The sequence below is a fragment of the Sebastes umbrosus genome, chromosome 11 (genome assembly GCF_015220745.1).
Source record: "Sebastes umbrosus isolate fSebUmb1 chromosome 11, fSebUmb1.pri, whole genome shotgun sequence".
Classification (NCBI taxonomy): Eukaryota; Metazoa; Chordata; class Actinopteri; order Perciformes; family Sebastidae; genus Sebastes; species Sebastes umbrosus.
Window position 1 is genome coordinate 33549375 of NC_051279.1, and position 18836 is coordinate 33568210.

Consider the following 18836-nt stretch of genomic DNA (forward strand, 5'->3'; position numbering starts at 1 on the left):
GCTGGCTGGTACATGCCTGTGTTTAAGTGGCGCTCTAAACTGGAACAGGTCCATGTGCAGCTTATTCATCAATCTCTGTATTTGAAGGGGATTTCACTACTCCACCCCAAGTCATCCTAGTAGACCAACTGTGACATCAATATTCAATCAATATATATTATTCATTCATTCAAACATTCATTATTATATATTACAACTAGGGCTGTCAAAGTTAATCTGATAATAACGCATTAACGCAAATTATTTTTTGATGCCACTAATTTCTTTAACGCATTAACGCAACTTGTGATTTTTCATGTTGTAGCGGCTCAGTTGTTAAAGCTAGAGTGAAGATACTGGTATCATAGTTAACTATAAAACCTGATGAATCCATCGGTACCAACCATGTCAGACTAACTTGTCATGAAGGAGGTTATATAACGCTCCAAACTTACAATAAATTTTGGCGAGGAAAAGCTGTCATGTCCATTTTCAAAGGGGTCTCTTGACCTCTGACCTCCAGATCAGTGAATGTAAATGGGTTCTATGGGTACCCACGAGTCTCCTCTTTACAGACATGCCCACTTTATGATAATCACATGCAGTTTGGGGCAAGTCATAGTCAAGTCAGCACACTGACACACTGACAGCTGTTGTTGCCTGTTGGGCTGCAGTTTGCCATGTTATGATTGGAGCATATTGTTTTATGCTAAATGCAGTACCTGTGAGGGTTTCTGGACAATATCTGTCATTGTTTTATGTTGTTCATTGATTTACAATAATAAATATATACATACATTTGCATAAAGCAGCATATTTGTCCACTCCCATGTTGATGAGAGTATTAAATACTTGATAAATCTCCCTTTAAGGTTCATTTAGAACAGATAAAAAATGTGTGATTAATTTGCGATTGAATATTTCAATCGATTGACGGCCCTAGTTACAACATGTGATTCATTGGAGGTGTGTACACATCTTGCAATTATAAAAATACTTTACCGTGTTATTATTTCATTTTATTGATTCATTTGAACACAATACAATGTTAACATAGTTTTTTTAAGAACTGAAGCTTTGCTGTTGTAGCCAAACAAAAGCTCCCAAATCTCCACATTTCTAAGCACTTTTTGTCTAAACTATGAGCTGTGTTGAGCTTCAAAACATCAGTTTGGGGTGAAAAGTACTTTGAAATATAATAAAACCTAAAGAGGAGCAGACAACAGCAGTGTGGTCTCAGGTTACAGAACACGTCGTCCATGTTTACCTGATCACTCCAGCGGAAGTCAGGCGTGACGACGAGACGAACCCGTAGGACGGTGCGTGTGATTGGCTGAATGTTGGCCTCCATTGTGATGGAGGGGATCTGGTGGACACACTGTTTGACTGTCAGGCCGATGTTGACATGGTGCAGCATGTGACCTGGGAACAATACACCTGGCGTTAACATGTGTTGTAGTTCATACAGATTACAGCAAATTCACAAATAAAAGCCAATATTCAAATAACTAAATTCATACATTTCTACAGCACTAATGCCATCGTCTGCTGTTCTGGCTTCTCTTTTTAACAAATATACTGTTGTCATTCATGAGTACATTCCAATCACTATTAAGCTACTGTCAATGAAAATCAAGACTTCCTGCAGCTGTTTCACATTAGAGATTAGACGCTGTGAGCCACTGAAAGGCTTTGCATTTGAAACATCTGTCTGAGACATGTTGGGTCGATTGACGGAACCTTAACACAGAACTAAAAACGACAGAGTAGAACTGACTGGAGTTCATGACTGACTGCCTCACATGAAGCCAGCCTGGTGTATGAAATGACTGTGAAAATGTACATTATCCTGAATGTATCGAGCCAACAGGTAAACATGGAGAAAGTGTTGAGTTTAAAATAAAACAGGAGCTTATCAGAAAACAGCATTATTACTAATATAAGCCTTTTCCAAATAGAGGCCTTTTTTCTCCTGCAGTTGAGGTACATAACGGCCCCCGACACTAAATAGGCCTTTTTCCCAGCAGCCATTCTGATCTGTCATCGCAGGGTAAACACAGGTGTAATTAATGACATTAAGTATGGCCCTGATCCACGGAGGTGGGCCAGGGCCCTGATCCACGGAGGTGGGCCAGGGCCCTGGTATTGGTATTCTGCATCCTGGCAAAGAACGTATATTGATAAGAAGTGAAGGCCAATTGTTTGTTCCATTGCAACATCAGCGCCCAGCAGCAGAGCTACGCTTCCGCCATTTTGGACTGAAGGCGACTACCGGACGCCAGTAAAACCTCCGCCTACAAAAAGCCAAAATGGCGGCAGCGCTGACGCAGCGCCATCTATCGGCTGTTGTAAAAAAAAAGCACCAGTTTCATGTCTTTGCTTCTTTACTCTTTGCTGTAGATGTCCTACTTACACCTGACATCCGGGTGCTGTAATTCTGTATTTGAGTGTAGTTTAGAATCATTTATACAGTCTGAATATCAGGTGTTTTTACCGATCTCATCCTTCCTCATTTCCTTCAGTTTGTCCACAGTGAGCTTCTTCTCCTCCAAGCGGTTCAGTACAACATGGCTCAGGTTGGGGAACTGGCGGAGAGGGTGGGCAAAGGCCCACAGCCGCTTATCGATCACCTTACAGAGGGTGAGCAGTCGGTAGGTCATGGCCGGCCATCGCTTCCTCAGAGCAATCTCAAACAAGGCCCTGACGATCCGAGCAGCATTCTGTGAGAAGGGACGACAGCAGAAGGGAAGAAAGATGAATCATATCACGTATTAGTGCTGTAATGACAGACAGCAATAGCTTGGACAGTAAACTTAAACAAGTGAGAGACGTTTGTACTGGAGCAGCAGCCAGTGGCAGCAGCTGTAGGGTACATGATGCTGTATACTGGTGATTAATCATGTGTGAGCAGGAGCAGGTCTGGCTGGGTTCAGACGTCCAGGTCCTGGTCACAGCTGTGCACTGATGGATTGCTCATGTCAGTTGTGGAGGAGAGGTCAGGTGGCACTGTTGCTTGCTGATAGACTGCTCAAGTCTGGCGAGGTTGTGATTGATTTGGTCAGGTGTTAATGTGATCTGATTGTCTGGTGAGGTCTGAATACGCTCCAGAGGGGGATTATTGAAATGTGTCTGAGCTCTGTTTGATAGGTGAGACCGAGAGGTCTGGCTGGACACAAGGAGGCCTGGAGTCTGGGGAGAACAGATGCACCCAACAAGGATCCTGCTAATCCTTGTTCATACTCTTCTACGGTCTCCCACTGCAGTAACCAGTACCAGTAACCAGTGTACGACCGGTTCCCATCTATCAAACGCTTCAATAGAGTTCCAGCTGCTTCGGCGCCACTACTACTATTTTCTTGTCCTTTTTCTGTCGTGATCTCAACATGACCAATAGAGCAACCCTGCTGGAGTGTTGCTAGATATTGTAATGTTTATGTTGTGCAACATCAGGATCTCACAAAGAAGATAGCCTGATGTCAGTCAGTAATGATTCAGCCCTGATCTGGCAGCTTGTGGCAGGATACACTTTTTAATCCTCCAGGTACACATAAAGTATGCAGGCAAGTATGTGAGCAATGACGCTTGTCCCAGCTGCTTGTCTGTGGGTATGCATTGTTAACATCATGTATATAAGTGCTCTAAATCTGAAGAAACAATGTTAGATCGCATCCGTGTAGTAGTATCAGTGCCTGAAAGAGAGGATCAAGAGTCTGTCTACAGAACCATTTATAGTTGTACAACTGCTTAAGCCACTGCTCAGTGAGAGTGTGTGTCACTGTGGGTGTACCAGTATGGGCCACTGGATAGAGGAAATCTGCCTATTATTCCCAGTACTGTGGGACATTTTGGAAAGATGGAGATGAAGAATGAGGAAAGTAGGTGGAAACATTTGATTTTGGTGCAAGTGTGAAATATGTGCCTATAAATATATCAATTTCCAGATACCTAATGAAGTTGTGTTGCTTGTTTGCTGAAGTACTGTATTCAATTCAATTCAATTTATTTGTATGGATTCAAATGAAAAAAGGATTTACTCCCATATCATTGTCATACTGTCTTTAACCCGTTCTGTGTCAGCTTGGAAAAGGGTGTGTCAGTGAGCTTCAGGGTTCTCCTCATATCAGCTGTATCATAGTGTTATTACTACTACAAATGTGGAAATACATGACATAAGTCTCAGTTACAGGGTTGTATTAGACACTTCTTTCTGATAAAAAGGATAAACATCATCATAATCAAGCACCAATCTGAATTTTACAATTTTTTTTAAGAATCATAAATTACTTTCCACTTCACAAACGAAAACACTAAACAGCAAATGCTGTGAGGAGAAGGGGTATATCTTTATATAGCATATTGTTTTATGCTAAATGCAATACCTGTGAGGGTTTCTGGACGATATCTGTCATTGCTTTGTGTTGTTAGTTGATTTACAATAATTAATATATACATACATTTTGATGGAAAAATGTGTGACTGTGTGATTAATCGCCATTAATTTAATCAAATTTAATCTATTGACAGCCCTAATATACTATATATATATATATATATATATATATATATATATATATATATAAACTGGAAAAAGAAAGTTCGGAAACTTGTGTTTGTTGGATTATTTTTCTGTTGTTACAATGCTAATGGTCATTGTATTTTACATGGTTGAAAAACCTGTTTATTTACCTTCACAACGATGTCCAACTTGTAAGGATCATGCATTTGTGGGATGAGCAGCACAGCTGATTATGTGGGTAAAGCCCAAGAAAAATTTGCCAAAATGCTTCGTCAATGGTAAACAGTGTATTCTCCTGTAGGTGTTGACTCTTGTTTTGAGTTGTTTGGTGGATTGGATGATTGAACTCTCTATCAGTAACAAGGAACAAACAAGACATATTGGCTATTTTACACTTTATTAATTTAATACACCGTCAGGAGCCTCAGTAGCGGTGGAAGATCCATACGCAGCCACAACAGCCTGGCAACTCCTCCTCATGCTGGTCATCAACCTGGTCACACGTTGCTGTGGGATGGCGTTCCATTCCTCAACCAGGATTGGTTGCAGGTCAGCCAGCGTGGTTGTGTTGGTCACTCTAACACGTACAGCACGCCCAAGCTGATCCCACAAGGGTTGAATTGGGTTGAGGTCTGGACTCTTGGCAGGCCGTTCCATTCTCTCTACTCCCACATTGTGGAGGTAGTCTGTGATAACCCTGGCTCTGTGGGGGCGAGCGTTGTCATCTTGGAGGATGAAGTTAGGTCCCAGATTGTGGAGGTATGGGATCGCCATTGGCTGCAGAATCTCATCCCGATATCTCACTGCATTGAGATGGCCTTCAATGATGACAAGCCTTGTTTTGCCAGTGAGGGAGATGCCGCCCCACACCATGACACTGCCCCCACCAAAAGCTGTTACTCCATCGGTTCAACAATCAGCATAGTGTTCTCCACGTCGTCTCCATACTTTGACCCTGCCATCCAACTTTGGCAGACAGAACCTGGACTCATCACTGAACATGACATTCCCCCACATGTTCAGGTTCCATTGTCTGTGTTGTCGACACCAGCGCCAACGGGCCTGACAGTGAAGGGCAGCCTTATGAGAATACACTGTTTACCATTGGCAGAGCATTTTGGCAAGTTTTTCTTGGGCTTTACCCACATAATCAGCTGTGCTGCTCATCCCACAAATGCATGATCCTTACAAGTTGGACATCATTGCAAAGGTAAATAAACAGGCTTTCCAACGATGTAAAATACAATGACCATTAGCATTGTAACAACAGAGAAATAATCCACCAAACACAAGTTTTCCGAACTTTGTTTTTCCAGTTTATATATATATATATATATATACATATACAATTAATCAGCAACAATGATAGTGATCAATATTAATCATTTGTGATGGGCATTTTTCCAATATTATTTATATAATGTTATTAAAAAAAGGATTACTAGATCGAAAAAACAATTGTCATATTAATTGATAATGGAAATAATCATTAGCAGCACTAAGCACCAAGTTGTGTTTCACAGTCAAATCCGAAGTATGTCTACAGTATGTATCTCAGTCCAAAAGAACTGTAATTAATACAAGTAGCACATTGAGTTTGTCTCTAACCTGGACCTATAACCTATAACCTATAACCTCCACTTATTATGAAAAACAACATACAATGTAGCATCGAAGTGGCCAAGACACATAACTCAATTTAAAACTGCTACAGTAACTTCATCAATTGCAAGTTATTACCGGACCTATTATTTGATCTTGTAGTGTGTATGAATGTGTTGCTCCTTTCCCCTCACCTGTGCCACATAGGAGAGGTCTGAGATGAGGGAGAAGCTGTCCACCTCTCCTCGGCTGATGTACGTCTGAAGCAGAACGTTGATCTTGCCGTAACCATTCTCCACCCCGCCTGCAGCCGGCAGCTCACAGTAGTTACACAGCAACTGTTCCAGCTCCTCCAACTCCTCATCACGAACCTGCCAACAAGACCAACATGATGCACTGATATTTTCATGTTATAATGGAGTTTTTTGTGGATAAGTACAGTACAACACCATACTGTGGGTAGACATAGAATGCAGACTTAATAAATAATCAGTTTGCTTGGTGGGTGACTACAGGTTTATAATTACAACTTCTATGTTGGAACATACAGTAACTTGGACTATAGATGGAGGTATGTTGGTGGAATCTCAGTGCCAGACTGAAGCTCTGACAGCCGTTGTTGTAGCTTGTACATGATGACCTCTCACCTTAAGCTGATCAAACTCTTCGGCCTTGGACACGATACTGAGGATGTCAGCTTCTGTTCGCTGAGAGTTGAAAAGTTCATTGAAAGTCTGAACACACAGAAGGAGGGAAAAGGAAGTTAATTGAGTTTTGACCAGGACAAGTCATTATGTCTGACGCAGTGTTCAACACTAAATATGGTGTAAATACACAAGAATTGAACAATGATGAATCAGTTAGCTGTGGTCAACACACAATGTTTCTTTCATTAGCAAAGGTGTTACCTGTGTTTGTGGTCTTGCCATCAGCTCTTACAAATGCTATTCATTTCCATAATTGCTAAAGTTGCTTCTTTAATTTTATCATCTATATTTCTTGGTTCCGACCCCGAGTCTAGTTGGTCAGCATTCAATCACACCAAGAAAAATGTCCAATCATGAAACCGAGAGGTTCTATAAATTCTTAAAGCGGTGCTTTGGTACTGGATATCTCCATCTCGCGCAGGTCGAGTCATTATGCTAACAGAGTCACCTGTGACCATGTGATGACGTAGGGCGCACGCAACAGTATAAAACCATCACATAAAGTCATCACGCAATCTGTTAATACAGATTCTCGCCCAGATTCCGAGTGACAGACAACTCTGGCGGTCACCCGGAATTCATAGAACCGTAGTTACATTTGTAACTCTTGTTCTATTTCATTCTTCCTGACCGCAAGAGGGCGGTGCTTTAGCACTGGATGACTTATACCAGCAAGGTCACAAGGAATGCTTACTGCACTAAGGAATTAAAGCCATTGATAGGACGGCTGTTGGCACAGCATGCGGAGCAGCCACATTAACACGATAATAGAAACCGAAGGTACAAGAAGACTCCCAGGTTAGTCTACCTCTATGTATGTAGTATCTGATGTAGTAGTTAGTCTACATCTATAGTGTAGTATCTGATGTAGTAATTAGTCTACCTCTATGGTGTAGTATATGATGTAGTAGGTAGTCTACAGTACCTCTATGGTGTAGTATCTGATGTAGTAGTGAGTCTACAGTACCTCTATAGTGTAGTATCTGATGTAGTAGGTAGTCTACCTCTATGGTGTAATATCTGATGTAGTAGTGATTCTACAGTACCTCTATGGTGTAGTATCTGATGTAGTAGGTAGTCTACAGTACTTCTATGGTGTAGTATCTGAAGTAGTAGTCAGTCTACCTCTATAGTGTTGTATCTGATGTAGTAGGTAGTCTACAGTACTTCTATGGTGTAGTATCTGATGTAGTAGGTAGTCTACAGTACTTCTATGGTGTAGTATCTGATGTAGTAGTCAGTCTACCTCTATGGTGTTGTATCTGATGTAGTAGGTAGTCTACAGTACCTCTATGTTGCAGTATCTGATGTAGTAGGTAGTCTACAGTACCTCTATGTTGCAGTATCTGATGTAGTAGGTAGTCTACAGTACCTCTATGGTGTAGTATCTGATGTAGTAGGTAGTCTACAGTACCTCTATGGTATAATATCTGATGTAGTAGGTAGTCTACAGTACTTCTATGGTGTAGTATCTGATGTAGTAGGTAGTCTACAGTACCTCTATGGTGTAGTATCTGATGTAGTAGGTAGTCTACAGTACCTCTATGGTATAGTATCTGATGTAGTAGGTAGTCTACAGTACTTCTATGGTGTAGTATCTGATGTAGTAGTCAGTCTACCTCTATGGTGTAGTATCTGATGTAGTAGGCAGTCTACAGTACCTCTATGGTGTAGTATCTGATGTAGTAGGTAGTCTACAGTACCTCTATGGTGTAGTATCTGATGTAGTAGGTAGTCTACAGTACTTCTATGGTGTAGTATCTGATGAAGTAGGTAGTCTATAGTACTTCTATGGTGTAGTATCTGATGTAGTAGTCAGTCTACCTCTATGGTGTAGTATCTGATGTAGTAGGTAGTCTACAGTACTTCTATGGTGTAGTAGTCAGTCTACCTCTATGGTGTAGTATCTGATGTAGTAGGTACTCTACAGTACCTCTATGGTGTAGTGTCTGATGTAGTAGGTAGTCTACAGTACTTCTATGGTGTAGTATCTGATGTAGTAGTCAGTCTACCTCTATGGTGTAGTATCTGATGTAGTAGGTAGTCTACAGTACCTCTATGGTGTAGTATCTGATGTAGTAGGTAGTCTACAGTACTTCTATGGTGTAGTATCTGATGTAGTAGTCAGTCTACCTCTATGGTGTTGTATCTGATGTAGTAGTCAGTCTACCTCTATGGTGTTGTATCTGATGTAGTAGGTAGTCTACAGTACCTCTATGTTGGAGTATCTGATGTAGTAGGTAGTCTACAGTACCTCTATGGTGTAGTATCTGATGTAGTAGGTAGTCTACAGTACCTCTATGGTATAGTATCTGATGTAGTAGGTAGTCTACAGTACCTCTATGGTGTAGTATCTGACGTAGTAGGTAGTCTACAGTACCTCTATCGTGTAGTATCTGATGTAGTAGGTACTCTACAGTACCTCTATGGTGTAGTATCTGATGTAGTAGGTAGTCTACAGTACCTCTATGGTGTAGTATCTGATGTAGTAGGTAGTCTACAGTACCTCTATGGTGTAGTATCGGATGTAGTAGGTAGTCTACAGTACTTCTATGGTGTAGTATCTGATGTAGTAGTCAGTCTACTTCTATGGTGTAGTATCTGATGTAGTAGGTAGTCTACAGTACTTCTATGGTGTAGTATCTGATGTAGTAGTAAGTCTACCTCTATGGTTTAGTATCTGATGTAGTAGGTAGTCTACAGTACCTCTATGGTGTAGTACATGACGTAGTAGGTAGTCTACAGTACCTCTATGGTGTAGTATCTGATGTAGTAGGTAGTCTACAGTATTTCTATGGTGTAGTATCTGATGTAGTAGTCAGTCTACCTCTATGGTGTAGTATCTGATGTAGTAGGTAGTCTACAGTATCTCTATGGTGTTGTATCTGATGTAGTAGGTAGTCTACAGTACCTCTATGGTGTTGTATCTGATGTAGAAGTGGCTGGCGGTCCTGCCCATGTCAGTGGAGGCGTAGTATCCGGTACGCTCCTCGAAGCGGATCATCCTGGCCTTATCCAGCTTTCTTCCCGACTCCACCACAAGCTCCTTCCTGTACAACTCCAAGGAAGGATCCATCTGGAAAAAAAATGTAAATGCTTAATTTTTAATCAACCAATCACATTCTAGTATATGTGATTTTAATATTAGACGTATTATATAAGTGATGTACATTCTCTGATTTTCTGTTGTTGTTAATGGTATGGTTTGTCTCTTCTTTCTAAGACTCTACTTGTTTTTGCTTTTGAAATGTTTTTTTTTTTTTTAGAAATGTCATCAATTAATTTCATATCATTTACTGAATGTTCCATCCATCCATCCATCCATCCATCCATTATCTGTAACTGTTTAAGCCATTCAGGGTTGCAGGGGGGGGGCTGGAGTCGATCCCAGCTGACATTGGGTGAAGGCGGGGTACACCCTGGACAGGTCTCCAGACTATCACAGGGCTGATACATAGAGACAGACCACCATTCACACTCACATTCACACCTACGGGACATTTGGAGTCAACAATGAACCTAACCTGCATGTCTTTGGACTGTAGGAGGAAACCTGAGACCCCAGAGAAAACCCAGGCTAACCCGGGGAGAACATGCTAACTCCACACAGAAGGACCCCAAGGGAAAAACCTGTGACCCTTTTGCTGTGAGGCAACAGTGCTAACCACTGCACCACCATGCAGGCAAAATAAACTAGGTCAGTCTCTGGATGACTAACCTGATAGGCCTTGTGATTGATGCCGTATGCCAGTGGGTTGGCTCTCATGCGAACATAGAGGTAAGTATAGCTGAGCCACTTCACTGCCTCCTCCACGTTGGTGACTGTCCCCAGAGCAATCTGAATCCAGGAGAGAGAAGAGAGAAGCTACTACCATCACTGGTCTCTGTCACCATCTAGTGGACACTCCAGGAGGATCAGCTGCATGCACAGTACAATCAACCTGTTTGTTATCATTAAAACACAATAAGGATCATTTTTGCACTAATGGACTGACAAGTCCGCCCATGAGCTTCATCATGAAGCCTTCATCAGAGTATATATACTGTACGACATAATTCATAGGGCATGACATGTAATCAACAATTAGCATGAAAACTATAGCCCCGGTTTTTGAACAGGTTCTTGCCTTTTTTTTTTGTTTTCACTCATTAATTTTTTGGAGGTACAGTACATTGTTTTCCTGCTGATTGTTGTTTTGCATGATGTGCAACGCAGTGATGTCTTATATGATCTGATAAAGGAATCAAAGACCTCAGTCCGTTAGTACTGAAGGACACTATGATCAAGACATGAGGTGACTCCTCCTTTTCTATTGCCATAGGGGGGGCCAGAACACATTACAGTTCTCATAAACTCATAATCAATAAGATACATATTAGTACATCACATGGTGGACACAACATTACAGCGGCTGTTTAATACATATGTTGATTACAAAGATTTCAAACTAGATTACTTACTCAACAGTAATAAATAAAACAAAGGTAATTCAGAATGGTTCCCACACAGGTCAATGTTACAGGGGATCTCATTAAGTTTCCCCCGACATCATACACGATGATGACACTCACATTTTGTCCCTTCCTGATGCAGCAAAACTTGAACTTTCAATGCATTTCCAAACCCTTTATTTTGCCTTTAATTGCCTTTACTTTTCAGAAAGAAAGCAACTTAGCATCTGGATTGGCAGAATAAAGAAAAGATTAATATTAGTCCTGTCTAAACAGGGCTTATAGAGACTGACCTCAGCATTGAGGTTGTCGGCCAGGCTGCTCAGGAACTGGCTCTCGATGGGGTTCTGCTGGGTGAGCAGGGTCAAGTAGTGGCTCAGCTTGTCGTGGGTGGTGATGATGGTGCCCTCACCGTATTTGTCAAACTGGGGACGACCTGCACGCCCGAAAATCTGCATGACGTCCAGGATGCCCAGATCAACCAGGGTACCACGCTTGGCATCGTAGATCTGAGTGCCCTGTTATAGACACAGGAAACAGAAGTGGATCAGAGGACTGGAAACATACGGAAGAAAATGTATTTCTGCCAATATCTCATTACATATGAGTAAAAAAGCTGCTCATTTAAAATATGCTATGAATCACCAAATAACTACAATTATTCACCTGCACTGCAACAACAAGTGGAGAGCTTAATATCTAATGCTGTAAATAATTAATAGACAATAATCTATTCAAAGTTCAATTTGGAATAATTACAATACAATATTACAAATATCTGTCTGAATATCAGAAACTATACCAAAGCATGCGCACACAAACTAATGCTACTGTAACTGTATGCAAGTTAAAGATTTCATGCTATGTTAGTTAAAGTACCAAACCGTTTTATACAAGCAGCACTCCAGGGCTGTCTTGGCTCACAGTGTTGTGTGGAGGTCGGGGTCAGTACTTGTGGAGTGGCAGACCGGGGTGGTGGTTCCCCTTTTTGAAAAGGGGGACCAGAGGGTGTGCTGTCCTGGCCGTGGAACAGTGGACCAGCTTTCTACCCTTACGGGACTGTTGGAGGGGTCATGGGAGTTTGCCCATCCGGTCTACATATGTTTTGTGGATTTGGAGAAGGCTTACGACCGTGTTACTCCTCTATATCTTCACATAGACAGTACGTGTTTGCTGCTACATTAATGCCCTGGATATCATATAGAGAACCTTTAAAAGCACATGGTTGTCCAGAAGACGTTAAATGAGTTCGGTCTGTTCCAGAAACACATTCAACTCAACTACAAAGGGGATTCCTACCAACCGACAGTAACAGTAACCTTTGAGCCAGATGTGTGGCTGGCAGACACTGCTCAACTTGATGTCACCAAACCGAGGAGATGGCAGCAGACCGGAGAGGATACATGGCTTTAAAGCATCCAGGACAGTGTCTATGAGTATTTAATGTTATTTTTATGTGTCTCAAAATGCTTTATAACAATAATCATAACACATTATAAATAATTTTATAATGACTTATAAGGTCAAGTATCATAATACTTCATAATTGCTGGTCACTCACTGACTCTAAGTGGTCACTGTTTGTAAAGTAAAAATTAATTTTACAACATTCTGTCTGTTGTTCTTGCATTGCTTTTTTCACTTGACTTAAAGCAAACAATGACCACTTAGATTAACCAATGATCATATTATAATATATTATAACACTGATTATAATGCATTATAAAAACCTTGAAATATATTGCAGCTGCTGCCACTAACACCACTTCTTCCTGTTTGAGAGCTTGTTAAAGACTAGAGTGGCTGTTTAGCTGTTGAAAAATAGATATACAGCCGTTATTTGTGAGTTGTTTTTAAAGATTCACGTCTTCGTAGACATGAATGGAATCGGGGTTGAGAGCCTGTAAGAACTAAGAAGCCACTTTAAGGCCCTTGACTATTACATTCATATATTGCATCAGTGGTGTATATTACCAACCAAACTTGCAATAAATGACATTACCAGAAAGTAATTGGAGCCTTTGTGGGAAGGGGTTAACTTTGCCTGGCTGGTTCCAGGCTGGTTCACAGATAATACAAGAAAGAAAAAAAGACAGCAAAAGACTCAAGATGCAAGTAAGAAAGCACAACAGAGAAAGTCACCTTGATGATAACTGCATGTGCCGGCAGGTTCACCCCCCAGGCCAGCGTGGCAGTACAGACCAGCACCTTGAGGAGGCCTTTGGAGAACATGCTCTCCATCATGCTGCGGTCAGACCGCAGCATGCCAGCATGATGGATCCCAAAGCCTTCTGGGAACATCTCCTTCATCTGCTTGTTTCTGGAGCGTTGGATCTGAAAGAGGTGGTGAGAGAGGTCAGTTTAAAAACAGGACGGAATGTGAGGGAAAGAAACTAGCACTGGGTTTCTGGGTGTTCAATGTCCTGGTGGACTGCACAGAAACAAAAGGACTCCAGGGTATGGAGATTCATTGTAACGAAATGCACAAGTGTTTCAATTCAAAGAATATCTGCAGCTCAGAGACACACACACGCGCGCGCACGCACGCGCACGCACACACACACACACACACACACACACACACACACACACACACACACACACACACACACACACACACACACACAGTGAGTCAGATTGAGATGTGTGCTGGTGACTGACAGTAGGGCTGTGACCTGGCCGGCTTGAGGGGAGTCCTCATCACAGGACTTTATCTCCCTCTCTGGGCATCTAAATAGAGGTCAGTGCCCAGCGCTCCTCTGCAGTGCAAAGAGAAAGCCCATTACTGCCAGCAGCTGTCTGCCTCACACACCGTCTGAGGGACTGTCTGGATCTGTATGCACACCTTGTGGATAAAGATGGAGGACTGAGACTTTAAGGAACCAACTGTGCAGAAGGTATGCTTGTGACTGACTGAAAATGAGGTAAAATACCAAAGAAGTCAATATTTTTATATTATTAATATGATGTGAAAAGAACATATAGTTTATTATTAGCCTTGAAAGGAAATTATTTCTACCAGACAAGTTGCTGTTGTGACTTCATTGTCAGGTAATGTTAGCCTTACATTGATGTTAGCCATACATTGATGTTAGCCATACATTAATGTTAGCCTTACAATAATGTGAGACTTAGAGGGTGTTCCAATCCGCGTACTTCTGTACTTACACTTACTATTTTGAGTGCATAAGTGCGTTCACACTGGGAAGTATGGCAAAATGCAGTGCACTCAAAGTACCCGGATGTTGTACTCAAAACGGTCAGATCGTTGAGTGTGGAATGCTGGACACTTTCCACACTCAACTGTCACCATCTTGGCTACGTAGCGGAAGGGGCGGAGCCACGACCACTATTCAAACATACGTAGATAACAGAATAAAACAATACAACACGTAAACATACCAGTGCATTTTCAGCCAACAGGAGGACACATCGTAGGAGTAGGCGACGACGTTGGAAACGTAATTTCCACTCTGCTTTCATTTTTTTCTTCAACAAAGCTGGCAGATAATTTGGCGGGTAGCTAGCCGCGGTGAAATGTTGCGATCGTCACTTCCGGCCAGTGCGACGCAGAGTATTCGATTTGACACGATCCTACCCCGTTGAAATTTACGCACTACTCAAGTAAGTACAGAGTGCACATAGTGCACTACATTGAAGTGTACTTCAGGAAGTACGTGGATTGGAAAACACTCTTACATTGATGTAAGGCTAACATTAATGTTAGCCTTACATTAATGTAATGTTAATGTCTCCTGACTGCCACTTCTCCCTCTGTCAGCTGTCTTTCTTCTCGTCTTGTTTTGTTTTGTTGCTGTTTATTCACTGTTCTCCTGAGTTCTGTTGTATTCCGTCTCGTTCCCACTCTTGTTTTCCGTCTTTTGGTTTTTCCCTGTGCTCCCGTTCGCTCCACTCTCCTCGCTAGCTAGCCGATTAGCTGCTAACTCGCTAGCGGAGCTGCCCTGCATGTTTCTCTGTCCCCCTCAACTCCTCCCGGACACTCCACCACTGGAATTACAATAATCATCTGGCTGTTCTCCTCATCATCTGTATACATCTGTATCGTGAGTACCCCCCCCCCCCCCCCCCCCGTCTAACACTACCCTGTGCTGCCTCTACCGTCCCACTCACCGCCTGCTAACTGCTAACCCGCCTGCTAAACCATGGTACCATCAACCCTACTCACCCCTCTCCCTCTCCACCCAGCACATCACCTTCCCCACACACAATAAAGGCCATAATCTAGATCTCATCTGCTCTGTCAACGTCCCGGTTCTGAACATCCACCCATCCCCCTTTCCCCTATCTGATCACAAACTCATCCAATTCACAATCCCTTCCCCAACACCCCGTCTGCAACTCCCCAGAGTCATATCATTCCGTAACACCAAGTCCATCAATCCCCTCCATCTCTCCGACCTGCTATCTACTGCCCTCCACCTGGACCCACCCCCCACCTCACCTGATCTCACCAACCACCTCAACGCCACGCTGTCTGCCTCCCTCAACTCACTGGCCCCCCTGAGAACCAAAACTGTTTCATTCAACACCTCCTCCCCCTGGTTTACACCCCATCTCAGAAAACTCAAACAGACCGGCCGCCAACTAGAACGCCTCTGAAGAAAAACATCACTCACTGTTCACCTCGAAGTCTATAAATCTCACCTCATCACCTACAAAGACGCCATCACTGCTGCCAAATCTGACTACTTCTCCACCATCATCAATGACCTCAGCCGTAACCCCCGAACCCTCTTCTCCACTGTCAACACTCTCCTCAAGCCCCGTGCCAACACCCTCTCTGACCCCTCACCCGACCTCTGCAACTCATTCCTTCAGTTCTTCAGCAACAAAATCACCACCATCAACAACTCACTGTTCCCCGTGTCTGACCCAGCAGCAACCACACCGACCCCTTTTCTCTCCATCCCTCTGGACCCCCTGACCCCTCCCCCCCAGCGCCGCCTCTCCCGGTTCGACCCTGTTGACTCAGCAACCATTGCCAAACTCATCAGCACATCCAAACCCACCACCTGCTCCCTCGACCCCCTCCCCACTCCCCTGCTGAAGTCCTGCTTCCCTGTCCTATGCCCCTACCTCACCGACCTCTTTAACTCCTCACTGTCCCTCGGAACTGTCCCCTCAGCCTTCAAAACTGCTGCTGTCACCCCCACACTCAAGAAACCTGGTCTGGACCCCTCCTGTCTCAATCACTACCGCCCTATCTCCAACCTCCCCTTCCTCTCCAAAACCCTCGAACGCCTCGTCTCCACACAGCTCCAATCCCACCTGCATTCCAACAACTTGTTTGAACCCCTCCAATCTGGCTTTCGCCCCCTCCACAGCACAGAAACTGCACTCCTCCAAGTCCTCAATCACCTCCTCACCTCTGCTGACACCGGAGCCCTCAACATCCTCATCCTCCTGGACCTGAGTAGAGCCTTCGATACCGTATGTCACAACATTCTTCTCACCAGACTCCAAGACATCAGTATCGAAGGTACTGCACTCAGTTGGCTCCGGTCTGACCTCACCAACAGATCTCATTTCATCTCCCTTCACAACAACTCCTCTGCCACATCCACAGTCACACAAGGTGTCCCCCAAGGCTCTGTACTCGGTCCACTCCTGTTCATAATCTACATATTCCCCCTCGGTCAGATCCTCCGCCACTTCAACCTGGACTCCCACTGCTATGCTGATGACACTCAGATCTACCTCAGCACCAACACCCCCCACAACCCACCCCTCTCCCACATCAACTCCTGCCTCTCTGCAATTAAAACCTGGATGCAACAGAACTTTCTTAAACTTAACAGCGACAAAACAGAACTCCTCCTCATCGGCTCCAAATCCACCCTCACCAAAACCAACAACCTCACACTCAACATCGATGGCACTTCTGTTTCCCCCTCCCCCCAGGCACGTAACCTTGGTGTTATATTTGACCCCACCCTCTCCCTCGAGCCCCACATCCGCCAATTGGTCAAAATATCCTTCTTCCACCTTCGCAATATCGCAAAGATCCGCCCCTCCCTCACACCCCCTGCAGCAGAGAAACTCATCCACGCCTTCATCTCCTCCCGCCTTGACTATTGCAACTCACTCCTCTATGGCATCAGCAACACCTCCATCAATAAACTCCAACTGGTTCAGAATGCAGCTGCACGACTCCTCACCCACACCAAATCATGGAATCACATCACTCCAGTCCTGAAAGATCTTCACTGTCTCCCCGTCTCCCACCGGATCTCATACAAAATCCTGACCCTCACCTACAAAGCCCTCCACCAACTTGCCCCCCCCCCCCTATCTTTCTGACCTCCTCTCCCCCTACCAACCTCAACGGTCCCTCAGATCCACTTCAGCTGGTCTACTTTCCACCCCCAAGTCCAACCTCCGCAGCTTTGGGGACAGAGCATTCTCCAGGGCAGCTCCCAAGCTCTGGAACTCCCTCCCAAAACCCATCAGAGACTCCGATTCCCTCGCCATATTCCAGTCCCGCCTCAAAACCCATCTTTTCTCCTCTGCTTACTTGTCGGCCCCCCTCCCCCTACCTATTTGTCCGTGTGTTTGTATGAGAGTGTGTCTGTGTATGTCGCCTGTTTTTTTGTCGTTCGTCTACTGTTTGTCTCACACCGTTTTTTCCCCCCGAATGTGTAAAGCGTCTTTGAGATCCTAAAAAGCGCTATATAAATTTAATATATTATTATTATTATTATTAATGTTAGCCATACATTAATGTTAGCCTTACATTAATGCGAGACTTACATTAATGTTAGCCATATATTGATGTTAGCCATACATTAATGTTAGCCATACATTAATGTTAGCTTTACATTAATGTTTGCCATACATTAATGTTAACCACATATTGATGTTAGCCATACATTCATGTTAGCCTTACATTAATGTTAGCCATATATTGATGTTAGCCATACATTCATGTTAGCCTTACATTAATGTTAGCCATATATTGATGTTAGCCATACATTAATGTTAGCCTTACATTAATGTTAGCCTTACATTAATGCGAGACTTACATTAATGTTAGCCATATATTGATGTTAGCCATACATTAATGTTAGCCATACATTAATGTTAGCTTTCCATTAATGTTAGCCTTACATTAATGTTAGCCATACATTAATGTTACCCATACATTAATGTTAGCTTTACATTTTTCCCTCAATTTGACCAATTGCCCCAACATTACCGTCTTGCTACTGATTGGGGTGTAGACAGAATCAGGCAGTGTGCACAGACCAACAAGTATGAGACGCTAGTGCTGATTCAAGGGCATGATCCCTCACTGGCATCCCACCGATGGTCACTGCCATTTCCGTTCCATGGTGCAAAGCTGGAAGCATGCGAGGTGCTGCTTATTATACAAGCTTCACCTTTAGTTCAGACTGAATCGGTTCAGTTTGAATGAATGTCTGCCTTTGAGGATGTATGACTGTATGTATGACTCATCCAGTCTCTCTGTGAAGGCCCACTTTCCCGCCCTACCTTCGACATTCAGAACAGGTGTGTAGAAACGTGGTCAGACGACACAACGTACGACCTGTAACAACTTA

The 18836-nt window shown here is 43.3% G+C and overlaps 1 protein-coding gene across 5 annotated transcripts in view; it reads right to left on the reverse strand.

Moving 5' to 3' along the window:
- Positions 1 to 18836, reverse strand: part of ascc3 (activating signal cointegrator 1 complex subunit 3) — a 206595-nt gene that overhangs the window by 52728 nt on the left and 135031 nt on the right. For 4 of the 5 annotated variants that reach the window (XM_037784194.1, XM_037784195.1, XM_037784197.1 and 1 more), the window contains 8 exons: positions 13399 to 13590; positions 11550 to 11774; positions 10523 to 10642; positions 9716 to 9880; positions 6745 to 6831; positions 6292 to 6468; positions 2474 to 2699; positions 1247 to 1401 (listed from right to left, as the gene is read on the reverse strand). In XM_037784194.1, coding sequence (XP_037640122.1) covers positions 1247 to 1401; positions 2474 to 2699; positions 6292 to 6468; positions 6745 to 6831; positions 9716 to 9880; positions 10523 to 10642; positions 11550 to 11774; positions 13399 to 13590 — 1347 coding nt within the window. Of the gene's footprint in view, positions 1 to 1246; positions 1402 to 2473; positions 2700 to 6291; positions 6469 to 6744; positions 6832 to 9715; positions 9881 to 10522; positions 10746 to 11549; positions 11775 to 13398; positions 13591 to 18836 lie in introns of those variants that run through there. The other variant, XM_037784198.1, reaches the window with a different exon arrangement.